The sequence below is a fragment of the Typopeltis vanoorti genome, chromosome 8 (assembly GCF_054136105.1).
Source record: "Typopeltis vanoorti isolate ZY-2024b chromosome 8, IOZ_Tvanoo_1.0, whole genome shotgun sequence".
Classification (NCBI taxonomy): Eukaryota; Metazoa; Arthropoda; class Arachnida; order Uropygi; family Thelyphonidae; genus Typopeltis; species Typopeltis vanoorti.
Genome location: NC_143556.1, coordinates 18,769,523 through 18,786,069, shown reverse-complemented (window position 1 = coordinate 18,786,069; position 16,547 = coordinate 18,769,523). Strand labels below are relative to the sequence as shown.

The following is a 16,547-nucleotide window of genomic DNA, read 5'->3' as shown; positions in this document are numbered from 1 at the left end:
ATAGAGAAAGGCAAAATTAGCAATGTTTGTTATTTATTTGTAAATTTATAATTATAAGAAATTCAATTGTTTATGCAGTAGGATTACTTAGATTAACAGTTTGAGAAATGGAGTTTTTTCAAGGAGAGTAGTGGTTACTGTTATTACAATGATTACTTTATTATTATTATTATTTATTTATTAATATTTTATCATCATCATTATTATTTATTAATATTTTATTATTATTTATTATTTATTAATATTTTATTATTATTTAGTATTTATTAATATTTTATTTATTTATTATTTATTAATATTTTATTTGTTTATTATTTATTAATAATTTATTATTATTTATTTTTTATTGATATTTTATTCATTCGTGTTCAAGGCCCACCTTTCCTTATTGGGTTGTGGAACCAGCATCTGTCCTTGGCCTTTCACGTGGCCTCCCACCCTGTGGCTTGGCAAAGAGGGCCTGCTGGGGGAGCCTCTCTTGTAGCATTCTGACCAGGTGCCCATACCAACGTAACTGTGATCTCTCAACACGGAGAAGCAATGGTTGAATATTGAGGGTTTCCCGAATTGCAGAGCTTCTGACTCTGTCAAGTCTTGTCAGCCCCACAACCCCCTCGATGGAACCCCATTTCAGCCGCTTGGATTCGTGTCCACATTCTTTCAGTCATTACCCAACTCTCATCATCATAGGTGAGGATGGGGACATTGACTGTATTGAAGACAGCCAGCTTTGCCTTCTGGCTTAACTCCCATTTCAATACTACCGAACGGCCAAGCTCCCACAATATTGCGCTTGCTGAGCCAATCCGAGTATCTAGCTCTATGTCCCACTTTCCATCACTCATGAATATGGACTCAAGGTATTTAAACTTCTCCACCTGCCTCAGTGGGACTCCACTCACATGTAGAGTACACTGGGATGGTTGTCTTGAGACCACAAATGTTTCAGTTTTGGCTACACTGATCTTCATTTCAGCTTCTGCACAAACAGCTACAAACCTATCCAGGGTCTGCTGGAGGTCATCTGTGGAAGAGCTAAGCAGAACTAGGTCATCTGCAAAAAGCAGATGTCCAATGCTACATCTTCCAATTCTGACACACTCACTGCCTCGGCTGTGCCTATCAATCCAGTTCATAAATATTATGAAAAGGAGGGGTGACAGAACACACCCTTGGCATAGGCCAATGGAGACTGTGAAAGGTTCAGACTTTGTGCTGTTTACCCTGACACAAAACTCTGGGCATTTATACAGGGACTTGATGGCAGCTAATAGTTGGTCATCCACTCCATACTCCTGTACTACTTGCCAAAACTTATCCCGAGGAACCTGGTCATATGCCTTCTCCAAGTCCACAAAACATGTGTAGACATTCTTGGCATATTCGTATTCCCAAGTTTCTCAAAGACTTGCCTTAAAGTGAAGATTTGGTCAGTTGTGCTTCTACCAGGATGAAAGCCACATTGTTCTTCCTGGAACTTTGACTCAACTATGCTCCTGCACCGTCTTTCCAAGCACAAAGCATACACTTTCCCAGGCAGGCTGAGCAGACAGATGCCACGAGAGTTACTGCAATCCTTCTGGTCTCCCTTCTTGAAGACTGGTATTATTATGCCTGTCTGCCATTGCTTTGGTGCTCGTCCAGATATCCAAGCAGCCTGACACACTCAAGTCAGCCAGAGAACACCGTCTCAATTTAAGGCTTTTAGCATTTTGGGCCGAATTTCATCATCGCCAGCAGCCTTGTCCGATTTTAGTGATTTTATTGTGAAATGGACCTCTTCTGCTGTGAGACTAGTCATTGCCCCGATGTGCTCCTCTTGGATGTCCACAACTGCTGGGCCACCTGGGTTAAGAAGGCTCTCAAAGTATTCCCTCCATCTGTGGAGGATATCCATCTTAAGAGACCTTAACTGACCTTGCTATGCATGATTTCCTCCCTCGAAGGTGACGGATGGGCTGCCAGAATACTTTGTTTGCATTTGCATAGGATGAGTCTACTCTTTCTCCAAAGGATTCCCAAGCCTTCTACTTTTCTGTCTTTACTGCCTCAGCAGCAGCTTTTCATGCCTCAGCATACCGGAAACGCATCTCAGGTGACCTGACCCTAAGCCATGTTAGGTAGGCCTCCTTTTTTGCCTGGACAGCTTTTTGGACCTCTTGGTTCCACCAAGGTGTCACCATGCCGAGCCGTTTTCTGCCACAGCATGAGCGTGCAGAGGCAGTGACAGCTGTTCTGAACAGCTTCCACTCCTCCTCAACATCTGCAGTATGTTTGGGAATCTCTTTGAACCTGGAGGAGTCATCTGCAAAATTCTTCCTCACAGCCTCATTTTCCAGTGTCTCCCATTTCATGTGGTATAGATGCTTAGGCCTACCAGCATCGATGGTAGCATCTAGTTTCTGAAGCATCTGGTTTCTACCGTAGAGTGCAGAGAACAAGGTGGTTGTCAGTTGACAGTTCTGCCCCTCTCCTCACATGAACGTCCAGTGAGGAAAATAGGTCTGCTGAGACTATAAAAAAGTCACTCAGAGACCTTTGTCCAAGTTTATCCATGTACCAGGTATACTAATGGACTTTTCTGGGAGGTCCAATAATTTCAAGCCACTCGCGTTAAGGTCAAGGTCTCCGTTCCTCCCAACCACACCCCTCCACATCTGGTCATCTGTTCCAACGAGCATTGAAGTCATCCATTAGCAGGACTGATTCCATGTCTGCCACCCTGTCAAAAGCAGCATCCACTTCCTCTAGGAAGGCAGAGTATTCCGACTCCAGATTAGGTGCATAGGCTCGCACCACAGCTAAGTCATTGTTTTTCATCTGGAGCCTTAACACACATACCCGTCCCCCTCAATGGGATCCACTCAGCAACACAGTCTGCCAGCTGGGGACTTGTGAGTATCCCCATACCTGCCTGAGCAGACATTATTGGGCTCACACCAGAGTAGTAGATCTTCCACCCCCTCATTCAGGTTGACAGTTCCAGAGCCTCTCCTCTTGGTCAAAGAAAGCCCGACTAAATCTAGTTGGTAGCACTTGGCTTCCTTGACCAGTTCCTTCTCCTTCCCTGTCAGAGAGAAGATGTTCTAGTTGCCTAAAGCCATAGTCTGGTGCCATTGTCGTTGCCATTTCTATCCTTTTGCAGAACCATTTCTTTGTGCTTTCCCTAAACACCTCCCCAATTGATGGAGTTTCCTCTAGCAGAGTACTGAGAAGTGGTGTCTAAGGGAAGCTGTAACATACTTTTTGAACGGATCCTTCTGCCTAAAACCCGAGCACGTCCCTTGGTAACCCAAGCGATGGACGATATGGTATGACCATTGTTTGATGACCTGACCATGTTACAGTGTTTGGTAATGCCCTGTTAGCACTACCCTGTTTGCATAAGATGAAATCACACAGCAAAATAGGAAAGATCACCCCCAGCCCTTGAATACTCTAATAGCATTTGGGGGGAAGGAGCAAGAAGAGAATAAAGAAAGAAGCAAGGAAGGAAGAGGAGGGACCAGTCTACAGATAATATAACAGATGTATATTACATGAAGTAAGGCATGGTCTAGCATCAGCTACCTTGGGTTTGCTGCTCCTGTACTCACTAAAGTGAGCCCCTGAGGTGATTAATAATTTATTTATTTATTTATTATTATTATTTATTTATTTATTTATTAATATTTTATTTATTTATTTATTATTATTATTTGTTTATTTATTTATTAATATTTTATTTATTTATTACTTATTATTATTATTAGCTGGCCTAGTTGGCTAAGTGGTTAGCATATCTGCTCTCTAGCCAAAAGACTGCAGGTTTGAATCCTGCTGTGGGCATGGATATTTGTGATTGTCTGTGAAAATACTAGTGGCGGTGGGCAGTAGATGGCACTGTTGATGATGCGATTCGTTATTGTTGATGGATTGAGTGGTGATGATGGAGAGTTGTAGAGTAGGTGCCCTCCCTCAATGAGTCTTTGGACTCCCTGGAGTTGTCACATAATAATAAGTTTAGAGGGCATATTGCTAGTGTTGCAAAGGTTGCACATCATAGTGCTGCCATCAATAAGAAGTACGCTAACATGCAAGGATAAGGAAGTGATTGTCCACTGTATAAGGCACTGGTCAGACCACACTTGGACTATTGTGCTCAGATCTGGTCACATGGTTTTCAATGTGATGTGGAGACATTGGAGAGGGTCCAGAGACAAGTGACTAAGACAATATCGGGACTTTGGAATGCTGTTTATGGAGAGAGGTTGAAGTGATGTGGATTGCAGAGTTTGGTGGATAGGAGGAAGAGAGGTGATATGATAGAGATTATAATAAATTTAGTTTAATCCTTTATCCACGTGTGAGCAAACCAAGTTTGCGCCTGAAAATATCTTCAGGACTGGGGCAAGGCAGCACAACACCGGACAACTCGCAGCAAAGGTGAACCAAGCCAACATCGCCCCCATCCCAGCATCTCCCACAATGCAAAACACATCTCCTTGTGGATATGTATGATGTTATGCATTAAGGGAAGGGCCACTACCCAGACTAGTTTCAACCTTTATTGAGGTATCTTCAGTGGGAGGCAGGCCCAAGTGGAGATACCAGGCAGAAGCATTAGCAAGGTCATCTCCACCTAGAGGAGTTGCCAAACAGTGTGCCACCTTTTTAATAAATTACTCTGGATTTAGAGAAAGATGTTGAAAGTTTATTTTTCACTTGGTTAGACTATAATAAATTTAGTTTAATCCTTTATCCAAGTGTGGGCAAACAAAGTTTGCACCCTGAAATTGGTGGAGATGACCTTGCTAATGCTTCTGCCTGGTATCTCCACTGGTAGCTCACACTTGGATAATGGATTAAACTAAATTTATTATAGTCTAACCAAGTGAAAAATAAACTTTCTCCGTGATAGAGATGTTTAAGTTAGTGAGAGGATTTTATCAAATTAATCCAGAGGGGATTATAAAAAGAGTAGAAGGTGAGAGGGGAAGAACCAGAGGTCATTCCTGGAGTTATATAAAAGTGTGGTGAAGAAGGGTGTGAGAAGTAGATTTTTTACATGGAAAATTGTCAGTGAATGGAATGTGTTGTAAATGCAAGGAGTGTTAAGAACTTTAAGATTCCATATGATATGTTGTCTTTGAATGAACCTCTCACGATGAGTCTGTAATAATAATAATAATAATTACAATGTGACATCTCCAAGGAGCCCAAGGGCTCATCATGGGAGTGCACTCTACTCTTCTTTGCTACATACATGGTGCTGTCTACCCACCCAACAACAGTATTTTTTATCTGTGAATTGTCAGTTGTATGTGTTCTCATGGCTGATTTGCCTGTATGCAGGATAAAAACTCCAAGTTTCTGAAAGAAAAATCCCTGCTACTTCCTCTCATCACAACAAAAAAATTAAACCAAGGTCTTTTCCAATCAGAAGGTGCAATGTTCCTTTGTTCTTCCAATTGCACTATGAGGTGAATGCATTGCTAGAGAGTTATGAGTGTGAGAATTGTGAATGAATTTAAGATGTGGTATAACAGGTGCAACATTTAGGCTAGACCTTCTGTGATCGGCTCTTGACAAAATGGAGATGTGTTATAATAATAGTAATAAAAAACATCTGTCTTTGTAGTTTTACTAAACTTTGAATGTATTCATATTGGAAACATGTATAGAACTTATGATATTCACTTCAGTAATTCAGTCTGAAGACATTATTATTATTCTTATTCTTATTATATATATATATATATATATATATATATATATATATATATATATATATATATATATATATATATATATATATATAAACAGGAAGAAAACATCTGTGTCAGAGAACAACAAAGAATTAGATAAATCACACGTCAGATTAATTCACTTTAAAATGTCAGAAGAACTGTTATCTCAACTAGACAAAGGCAGGCAAGAATTAGTAAGGTTTGTTATTTTACTTGTAAATTTATAATTATGATAAATTCAATTGTGTATGCAGTAGGACTACTTTGATTATTATTATTTTTAATAATAATAAAAAAAATTTAATACATATAATTGCTTTCATTTTTATTAGACTTTAATGGTAGTTCTAACAAAGCTCTCCTCTCACATGTTAAGATAGACAATAATTGTTCTAACTTTTAATTTTTTTGCATGATTATTCTGTTCTACTTTCTTGAAATGGTTTCTGCACTGAGGATGCAAAGACTTTGAATGAAAATATTGCTTGTAAATTAATATGTATGTGTCCGTGTGGTTAGCCTAGTGGCTATGCACTTCACAACCATATACCTGGGGAAGGAGTGTCCTAGGTTCGATTCCCGTCGGTGACGTGAAGAGCTGAAGGATCTTCCTTAGCCATAGCCAAGTTAGCCAGTCTTGGCCGTGGACAGCAGGGTTTTTTCTTCAGTTTATTCTGGGGTTTTTCATCCTGCAAAGCAGGCAAACTGGCCTTGAGAACTTAACACTACAGGCCATAGGATATACTGGGGCATAGGGCTGACCACCTTATCCTGTAAACAGATTGAGGTCTGATGATCAATGGACTCTCGAAACTGCAAGGTAAAAGAGGGTATAAAGAAGATGAGATGAGATTAATATGTATTGACATATAATATGTTTTATCATATCCTTACCTATCTGTCATTATCATATCCTTACCTATCTGTCATTATCATATCCTTACCTATTGTTTCCTGATATTGTACAGAGAGAATAAAATGGGGGGAAGGAGTGTTATTGATGATAGCTGATGAACTGCAGCCAAGGAGAATTGAAGTTGTATTGCAAGATAGTGAAAAGAGCTCATTTGAGGCTATTGGGTGTGAGATTGTGACTATCAGAACAAAATATACAGTTGGGTGCTGCTATAGACCAGGTGAGGAAGTTGGGTGAGGTGAGGGTGGAGATAGTAAGCATAAACAAATTGATGAAATGAGTGGAAGGAGGATAATTATTATGGGGGATTTCAACTATGGTAACATTGATTGGAAGGAGGAGAGGACACATGTGAGGAAGGAAATAGATTTTATTCAATTATTAAGGGATAACTATCTGATACAGCATGTAATAGAAAATACTAGGGGTTTGAGAGTGCTTGACCTGGTAATAGCATCTGAGAATTTGACTGTAATGAATATGACCATGTTGCCACCTATTGGTGAGAGTGATCATGAGGTGACCTGGGAGGTAGCTAAAGGTGTGGAATTTTCGATTAAGACAGGGTATATGTGGAATTACCGTGCTGGCAAGTATGACAAGCTTAGGAGATTGCTTGGATCAGTGCCATGGCACGTACAACTGCAGGGGCTGGATGTTGATAGAGCATGGGAAGTGGTCAAGGAGCATTTACAGGAGGTTATGGCTGATTATATACCTAGGGTCCAAATAGTAAAACAAGTAGGGGTTAAATGGATGAATAACACCATTAAGCTTGAGCTCCAAAAAAAGAAACAACTGTGGAGGGAATTTAAAGAGAAAGGTTACCTGCAGGCACACGAACGGTATAAAGCACAGGCCAGAAGGATAACGAGTGTGGTAAGAATAGCAAAAGCAGATTATGAAAGGAAACTAGCTATGCAAGCTAAAGAGAATCCCAAACTGTTCTTTCAATATGCTGCAAGCAAAAAAAAAACTGTACACGGCAAAATGATTTTAAGGAATGACGATGGTAAGGAGATCACTGAATCAGTCCATATAGTGGAATTACTGAGTGAGCACTTTGCAAGAGTATATCATCCAGGTGGTGACACCTGGATGATATACTCTTGCAAAGAATGAAGGAACCATTAGTATATATGGGAATTGTGATGAATGAAGTTGAGGTGAATAGTCTATTACAGAACCTTAATGTGAATACATCTGTGGGATTGGATGGTATACTGGCACAGGTCTACGTGAAGCGGCTAAAGAATTATCAGAGTCCTTGACCATGTTGTTTAATCTGAGTCTTGGGTCTGGTTTAGTCCCGATGGTGTGGAAAGAGGGGAAAATAGTTCCACTGCATAAAGGAGGATCCTGTTGCAAATTACTAACCGATCAACATATCAGGATAATAAATTTAGTTTAATCCTTTATCCAAGTGTGAGCAAACAAAGTTTGCACCTGAAAGTATCTTCAGGACTGGGTTAAGGTGGTACAACACCAGGGCAACTCATTGCAAAGGTGGAGCAAGCTACCAACACTCCTATCTCTGTATCTCCTATAATGCAAAACACATCTCCTTGCGGATATGTCTAATGTTATGCATTAAGGGAAGGGCCACTACCCAGACTAGTTTCGACCTTTATTGAGGTCTCTTCAGTGGGAGCCAGGCCCAAGTGGAGATATCAGGCAGAAGCATTAGCAGGTCATCTCCACCTATAGGAATTGCCAATTGGTGTGCCACCCTTTTTTAATAATTTACTCTGGATTTAGAGAAAGATGTTGAGAGTTTTTTTTTCACTTGGTTAGAGTATAATAAATTTAGTTTAATCTTTTATCCAAGTGTGAGTAAACAAAACAAAGTTTGCGCCTGAAAGTATCTTCAGGACTGGGTTAAGGTCCTAACATCTTTCTCTAAATCCAGAGTAAATTATTAAAAAAGGGTGGCACACCAATTGGCAATTCCTATAGGTGGAGATGACCTGCTAATGCTTCTGCCTGATATCTCCACTTGGGCCTGGCTCACTGAAGAGACCTCAATAAAGGTCGAAACTAGTCTGGGTAGTGGCCCTTCCCTTAATGCATAACAATAGACATATCCGCAAGGAGATGTGTTTTGCATTATAGGAGATACTGAGATAGGAGTGTTGGTAGCTTGCTCCACCTTTGCAACAAGTTGCCCTGATGTTGTACCACCTTAACCCAGTCCTGAAGATACTTTCAGGTGCAAACTTTGTTTGCTCACACTTGGATAAAGGATTAAACTAAATTTATTATACTCTAACCAAGTGAAAAATAAACTTTCAACATATCAGGAGTCGTTGTCAAGGTCTTGGAGAAAGTAGTCAAGGGAAAATACAGGAATGGATTGATGAAAATGAGATACTGTACGGCAGACAGCATGGTTTTGTGAATGGTAGATTATGCCTCAGTAACTTTCTCAAGTTTTATAACACAGTGACGTCTGAACTGGATAAGGGTAATGGGTTTATTGTGATGCTGCTGGACCTGGCTAAGGCCTTTGACAGGATACCACATGGAATTCTAATCCATAAACTACAACATATGGGAATGGATATAGGGTTGGTGAGATGGATAGGTGGGTGGTTGATGGAGAGATATCAGAGAGTAGTTTATTCAGGAGTAGAATCAAAGACGGCCTGTTTTTGTTCGCTGATGATGCAAAGTTGGGTAGAGCAATAGTGAATGCACATGATGTCAAAATTTTGTAGGATGATTTGGATAGATTGGGGTTCTGGGCTAAGGAGAATGGATGTCAATTTAATGTGACAAAATGAAAGGTTATACATTTTGGGGTGAAAAGATTAGCAGCAGTATAATACATTGGTGGAGCTGTACTCCAGGAGATTGACGAGCCAGGGACTTGGGAGTGTTGGTGGATAGGGAGATGAAGTTTAGGGGACACATTGCAAAAGTGGCTAAATCAGCTCATTAAATCACTTTGTTGCTGAAAAATACTTTGACGAGCAGAGACAAGCAAGTTATTGTTCCTCTGTACTGAGCCTTGATAATACCTCATCTCGACTACTGTGCCCAGATTTGGGCACCTAGGTTTCTTCTTGATGGGGAGAAGGTGGAGAGGATCCAGAGGTGAGTGACCAAGATGATAGCAGGTCTATGGAATGAACCTTATGAGAACAGGTTGAAGATTTGTGGGAAACTGTAATTGCAGAAATTGGTTGATAGGCGGAAAAGGGGAGATATGATTGAGACATTCAAATTGCTGAAGGGTTTCTATAGGATTAATTCAGAGGATATTTTTGAGATTTCTGGTGGTGGGAGAACTAGGGGACATCTATGGAAGCTGGGCAAGAGTGTGGTTAGCAAGGGTGTTAGAGCTGGGTTCTTTACTTTTAGAGTGGTAAATGAGTGAAATAAGCTGCCAGAGTCTGTTGTGGGTGCTATGACAGTGAATGAGTTCAAGGCAAGGTATGGTAGATACTGTGAGAATGTCGAATAGTTGTGTGGACATGATGTTTAGGGCCTCCCTCGATGAGTCTAAGAACTCCCTGGAGTCGCCCGTAATAATAATAATAATAATATGTACCTTCACAGGGTGTTCAGGATACTATAATAGTAACTATAACTGCATTACATTGTCATTATTATTAGCTTTCTGTCATCAATTTTCTTTCACATTCATTTAATCTGTTATCTGTCAAATCAATTTGCAGTGCAGTTGTTAGCTGCCCTATTATAGCCAAACAGGCAAGAGACAGCCAACATCAGAATTGCCAAACACAACGACTACATCCGATTCCTCCACTATAGTCACTCATGCTTGCCAACCATGCATTGGGCACCTGCTACAAGATGACTATGGAAAAAGGCCACCTTACTCCACAGAAACAAATTCAAATATGAAAGATTGTTCCTGGAATCATCCTGAGCCTTAAGGAACTACCCTAACCTTGCATAAACTGCCTCAAATCTGGGAAGTACTATCTGAGGACTTTAGTCCAAGAGTCAAAAAACACCCATCCCATTAGGGGGGGGAGGTGTTATTGTAGGGCTTTAGACTTACCTTTGTTGTTTCTGCTTCAGTCATACGTACCTTATATAGTCCTGCAGGCACATATCAATTTGTTCTTTGATCCCTGAAGATGGTATGCCAAATTATTGGAAGTATTAATTGAAATTTTTGGCTAATTAATATATATTGATTAGAAAAAAGTACAGATTGTTAATTTCCTTCAATAATATCATCCTGTGCATTACTGCTCTAATCTATTATGATGTCCTCACAATTTTAACAATACATCTCAGAAATTTCAGATACTTGTCTACAATCACTTCCTGATCGCTTATTTTCTCCACTGCCTGCAAAATATCCTCACCAGACCAGCTGTATACTCTGCATTCTTGCCTTGCAAACTTCAAAACCGTATGTTTGCAACACTGAACTGATAACTCCACTCACTTGCCTGTATAATTTCAATGATACATTTTTCTCAGGATAATGTGGTGACATGATTTCTCTAGCAGATTAACACCGGGAGGGGGAGTTTGTTTCTTCTGGATTTATGGCCAAAGCAACTAAGGCTATGAGGCCCTTATGTCTATGAAAAGTGAGTTCTGGCCAGTTTGCCTTTTATTGTGGGATGAAAACCTAGCTTTCCTGGAGAGAAATCCTACTGCCACCATATGAGACTGGCTAATTCACCTTCAGATGAAAATCCCTGATAAAGATTCCTTGCATCCTAAATGAACCCAGGTCTTTTCAGAGAGAGAGAGAGAGAGGGGAAGAGATAGAGATAATGTAAACAATAGGACATCCTTAGGTGCTGTAAGAAAGAAAAAAGAAGAAGACTGTTGCTTGGCATAGTTTGTTAGCACTACCCTGTTTGCATAAGATGAAATGACACAGCAAAATAGGAAAGATTCACCCCTAGCCCTCGAATACTCTAAGCATTTGGGGGAAGGAGCAAGAAGAGAAGAAAGAAAGAAGCAAGGAGGGAAGAGGAGGGACCATGGTAATAACCTCTTGAAATATCTTTTGACTTCATGGAGGTCTGATAACGTAAAAATCTTCAAGTATTTTAATGTTAATAGCATTTTTTAAAAATGGTCCTATGGAACATTTCATTTCATATATACATTTTCATATACTGTACTTTGTGTTCAAAATATTTTGACCACATCATCTTCTTCAAAGAGGATGCTATAGAATATTTCAGCTCACATACTAAACTTGTCTTTTAAAATTTAATTAGACAGTTATTTACTATGGTATGTTTCTCTGTTGTAATTGACAATTGTGTACAGTGTGTCCAAAGCATGGTTAGCTAGATCTGACTGATCACAGTTGTGGCAGCAGATATATTTCTTGTGTTCTTCCTTAATAGACAGATGTTGGGAGATCTTCCAGTTTGTTGATGGACTTGATATTACTTAGTGTAACTGGAGAAATGGAAGATCTAAAGGATGGTGTCAACTGTATAAGTAAATCTTGAGTGAGGATGGGATGCTTTAAGAGGAAGATGGATACTTAGAGAAGGGTATGAAAAATTAGTTAATTTTTATGAAGGCTGTGCCTTCACAAAGCCATGCTGTCTCCAAAGAGTATCATATTCTTATCCACCTATTCCTGACTTAAGTCTTAGACCAGCTAATCCAATATCTTTACCACCATTAACGAGATACTGATTACTCTATAATTTGCTACCTATGTCTTAAAGTCAGCTTTATGGCTATTTTGCCTTCTTTTCATTCCTTTAGAACCTTATCTGAGGTTCAATAGCCTAGTCAGAGACAATGCCATTCTTTTGCATATTCTCGTAATATGCCAGCCAATATTCCCCTCTAATCTGATGGCCATATTTAAATTGAGATTCTGCAGTGGCAGGATGATTTAAATAAGCTGGTAAAATGGGAAAAAGGAAATGGATGTCAGTTCAATGTGGAAAAGTGTAAAGTTATGCATTTTGGGATTAAAAGATTATTACCAGCTGTGTACTACATTGATGGAATGGTATACCCCAAGAGATTGATGAGGCTAGGAGTGTTGGTAGATAGGGAGATGAAGTTCAGGGGATACATTGCTAAGGTGTCCAAGATTGCACATAGGATTACTTGGTTATTGAGGAACACACTAACATCCACAGATAAAGAGATTATTATTCCCCTTTATAAAGCGTTGATACTTCCACATTTGGATTACTGTGCTCAAGTCTGGTCATCTGGATTCCTTGGAGATGAGGAGTTTGTGGAAAGGGTTCAGAGGAGAGTGACTAAGTTGGTGAGTGATGTAAAAAATGCTCCCTACATTGATAGATTGAGAGCTTGTGGATTGCAGAGGTTGGTTGATAGGTAGAGAAGAGGGGATATGATAGAAACATTTAAATTACTAAAAGGCTTTTATAAGATTGATGCAGGGGGAATGTTTCAGCTGTGTGATAGTGATGGAAGAACAAGAGGTCATCCCTGGAAATTAAGGAAAAGTGTGGTTAACAAGGGTGTGAGAATGAGGTTTTTCACCTGCAGGGTGGTGAACGAGTGGAATACATTGCCTGACTCAGTTGTGAGTTCTTCATCTGTAAATGAATTCAAGAGCAGATATGATAGATATTGTTTTGATAGTTTGGGTCTCCTGCGATGAGTCTACTGACTCCATGGAGATACCCCTAATAATAATAATAATAATAATCTCCATTTCATCTACCTCTATTTGCATATTAGTTCCTATCATATCTTTTGCTGTAACATTTCCACCTGGATTCCACCCTTGCAAAGCGGTTACTTGATAACTCAACTAATTTGTCTGTTCCCATTCCCTCCCTCCCAACTTTCATTAAAGTTATCCTTTCTTCATAGTCAGGCCTGTTTGGCTGATTTTCTTTCATAATCTATTTTGCCTTCTTTTCCATGCTGGCCACCCTTTTTGCATGTGCCTTGTACTCTCATGAGTTTGCTAATCACCTTTCTCCTTACATACCCTCCATAGCATTTTCTACTTTTGCAGCTCCTGCTTAATAGTACTGCTCATCCATCTGACTTCTATTTGATTTACCCTTCTCACCTTGGGTACAGTCTGATGTTGCTTTCTTCAGACATCTCTTTACCATCTCTCATGCAGGGATGACATCCTTCCCTTGAAGATTTTTCTTTTGTCACATTGCCTTCATTCCACATATATCCCTTCATGAATGAAAAATTCAACATGTTTGGGAACCATCCAAGACAAGACTACATGCTCTTGCTCTCTTTTTCTCTAATTAGAGGCAAATGAAGATACCTTGGCAGTGGAGAGATCCTCTGATGCTGTTAACAGATACAGCGCTCTCAAATCCAAAGTAATTACTAGGTGTATTAAATTCCATTTCCTTTTGCTATGTGATCTTTCCTTCTTCCAGTCTACATACCTGTAGCTGAAGTCCATTATAATATTTACTTGGCCTGCACTCATCATACTAATTTGCTGATGCAGGTCATCCACGTCATCCCTTGCATCTTCCCCCAGTCTACAGTAGCAACCAACTGCTATGTTATCCTTTTCGCTTCTTTTCACATCAAACTCCTCAAATGCACTGCTTTCCACATCACTGTTCATCCTGATAACCTCCTATTCCTCTATTCCTATATGTTTCCTCTTATTCTTGTTGCTTCTTGCATTGGTAGATTTCTCTTAGGTTCACGACTACCTTTACACTTGTAGTGATTACTCCATTTGAATTCATGTCCTGACAGACTACATTTAGCATCTTTTGGTCATTCTCACCCTCACTTGTCTCTCACACATTCTATCCATACACTCACCTGTATCCTCCCTAAGAGTTGTAGTTTACCTGACCATTCACTTCCACACTCCTTTGTGAACAACTCTTTCTCCAGATACCTAACTCCACATCCATTAAATTCACTCCACAGGTTAACAAACTGTGTACCATTTAGTGGTGGCTTGTACATAAGCACTACGACACTGCAGCACCCCCAAGGAAAAAATGAAAAAATTAAATTTTGTTTGTGTTTATAAATAATGACAATGCTTACAACGTTATATAAATGCAATACAACATGCTAAAGGTTACAGCTTATATTTTGACATTGATTGAATAGTTAATAATTGGAATTGTTCAATTAATGCTTTAGATTATGAAACAAATGCACTGTGATCTAACTCAGTGTCAGAATTATCACATTTGGCCAATTGCATCTAGACTCACAGATATTCGTTTGTGCTTCTCATTGCATGTTACAAGTGATTTCGACACTGCTCGTTTGGGCAGTGTATCGTATACTTGCACGCTTTATTTCTGTGAGATACAAAACTTTTATTATTGGTGCGTGTTCGTGGTGAGGGTGAACTATTTTTTGTAAAGCTTATTTTATTTTGTTAAAATAACATATAATTATTTATTTATTATAGATACAAGGCTGAATTATGACAACTGTCACTGTTGAAAATATGAAAAGAATTATATTTTTTCAATTATCGTTACATGAAACAAATGCACTGCGATCTAACGCAGCGTGAGAATTATCGCGCCAATTGCAGCTAGACTTGCCAATATTCATTTACGCTTCACATTGCACGTTACAAGTGATTCCAACATTGCTTGTTTGGGCAGTATCGTATGCTTGCATGCGTTATTTCTGTGAGATACCAAACTTTTATTATTGGTGTTTGTTCGTGGTGAGGGTGAAATATTTTTAAGAAAGAAATTTTTTAATATGTAAATTTATTTATTAATAAATTGGTTACTGATTTAACTCATTTACAATCATGGTCCTCCTCCTCAGCTCACCTCTTCACACAAGAGCAACATACAATCTTTACTCACTCTTCTTTTTTGCTTCTTGCAATAATTTCCAATTATTTTTCATATATTTTCTCATAACATACTTTTTTACCTTTCACTTTCACTTTTTCACTTTTCTTCTTTACATTCTGACAGCCTTGCTAATATCATTCATTCTTGCACCTGGGAAACATGATTTGGTTATGTTCTTGTTAAGTATTGCTCTTATATAAAAACACTTTATCATTATTCTCCTTCTCTCACTTTGTTATATATTCCTTTCTCTTCTCAACTCACTACTCGTCTGATGTTTCTGTGGGAGGTCAAACACACAGACCTCAATAATTATCATACCTTACACCAAAGACATTCAGCATTACAGCATATTTGAGCATCACCACTCATTCTGGCAATGCATTCTTTGAGTATTCTTCCACTCATTCACCACCCACCATTCAAAAAAAATATTTTCACTTCCTTACTCACCTGAGCTTTGTACAGTTTCCAGGGATGACCTCATTTTCCCATCACCAGCCAAGTCTTATTAATGCTAATTTATGTCCAGATACAGGGAAATTACTGCACTCTGTGCAGTAATTCTGATATCTATCTAATAGCTCCTCTCGCTAACTTATGTCTCAATTGTATTACTCCTCCTACTATCTACCAAGCTTTGCAACCTCTTCCAACAACAACATCTCATTACAACTTACTGTCATTGCTCTTCCAAATTTAATATCATCAGCAAACTTCTGAATATCTCCTTTCACACCCTAAACTATATCATTCATACTTAAAATAAACAGTGGCCCCAGAACAGAACTCTGTGGTGTTTTTCATACTGTCCTCTTTGTTTTCTTTTGACCTTCTATAATACGCCCAGAGATACAAGACCCTTCTGCGCATGGAGAATCCATTCCGATAATGGGGTAATCAATCTGTATTGTGGAATGAGTGTTTATTATTACATGTCAGAAAATTAACTTCTCTTTTATTATCATTGTAGTTTTTAAAGTGGTAACTATTTTGCTTGTATAACAGTCAGAAAATTTTACATATAAACCATGGGATTTTGCATGTTGGTGACCAATTCGTACATTGCCTTATTTCTTTCTCCCTTCAACATGAATTGACTCTTCTTGGCAGTTTGCCAATGAC

At 39.1% G+C, this 16,547-nt stretch overlaps 1 protein-coding gene across 1 annotated transcript in view; it reads left to right on the top strand.

Annotated features, from left to right (window-relative positions):
• LOC150103771 (carnitine O-acetyltransferase-like) overlaps positions 1 to 16,547 on the top strand; it is a 214,323-nt gene that overhangs the window by 167,879 nt on the left and 29,897 nt on the right. Inside the window, exon 10 of the mRNA XM_090396967.1 lies at positions 5,806 to 5,928. Within this exon, the coding sequence (XP_090253093.1) occupies positions 5,806 to 5,928 (123 nt within the window). The remainder of the gene's footprint in view (positions 1 to 5,805; positions 5,929 to 16,547) is intronic.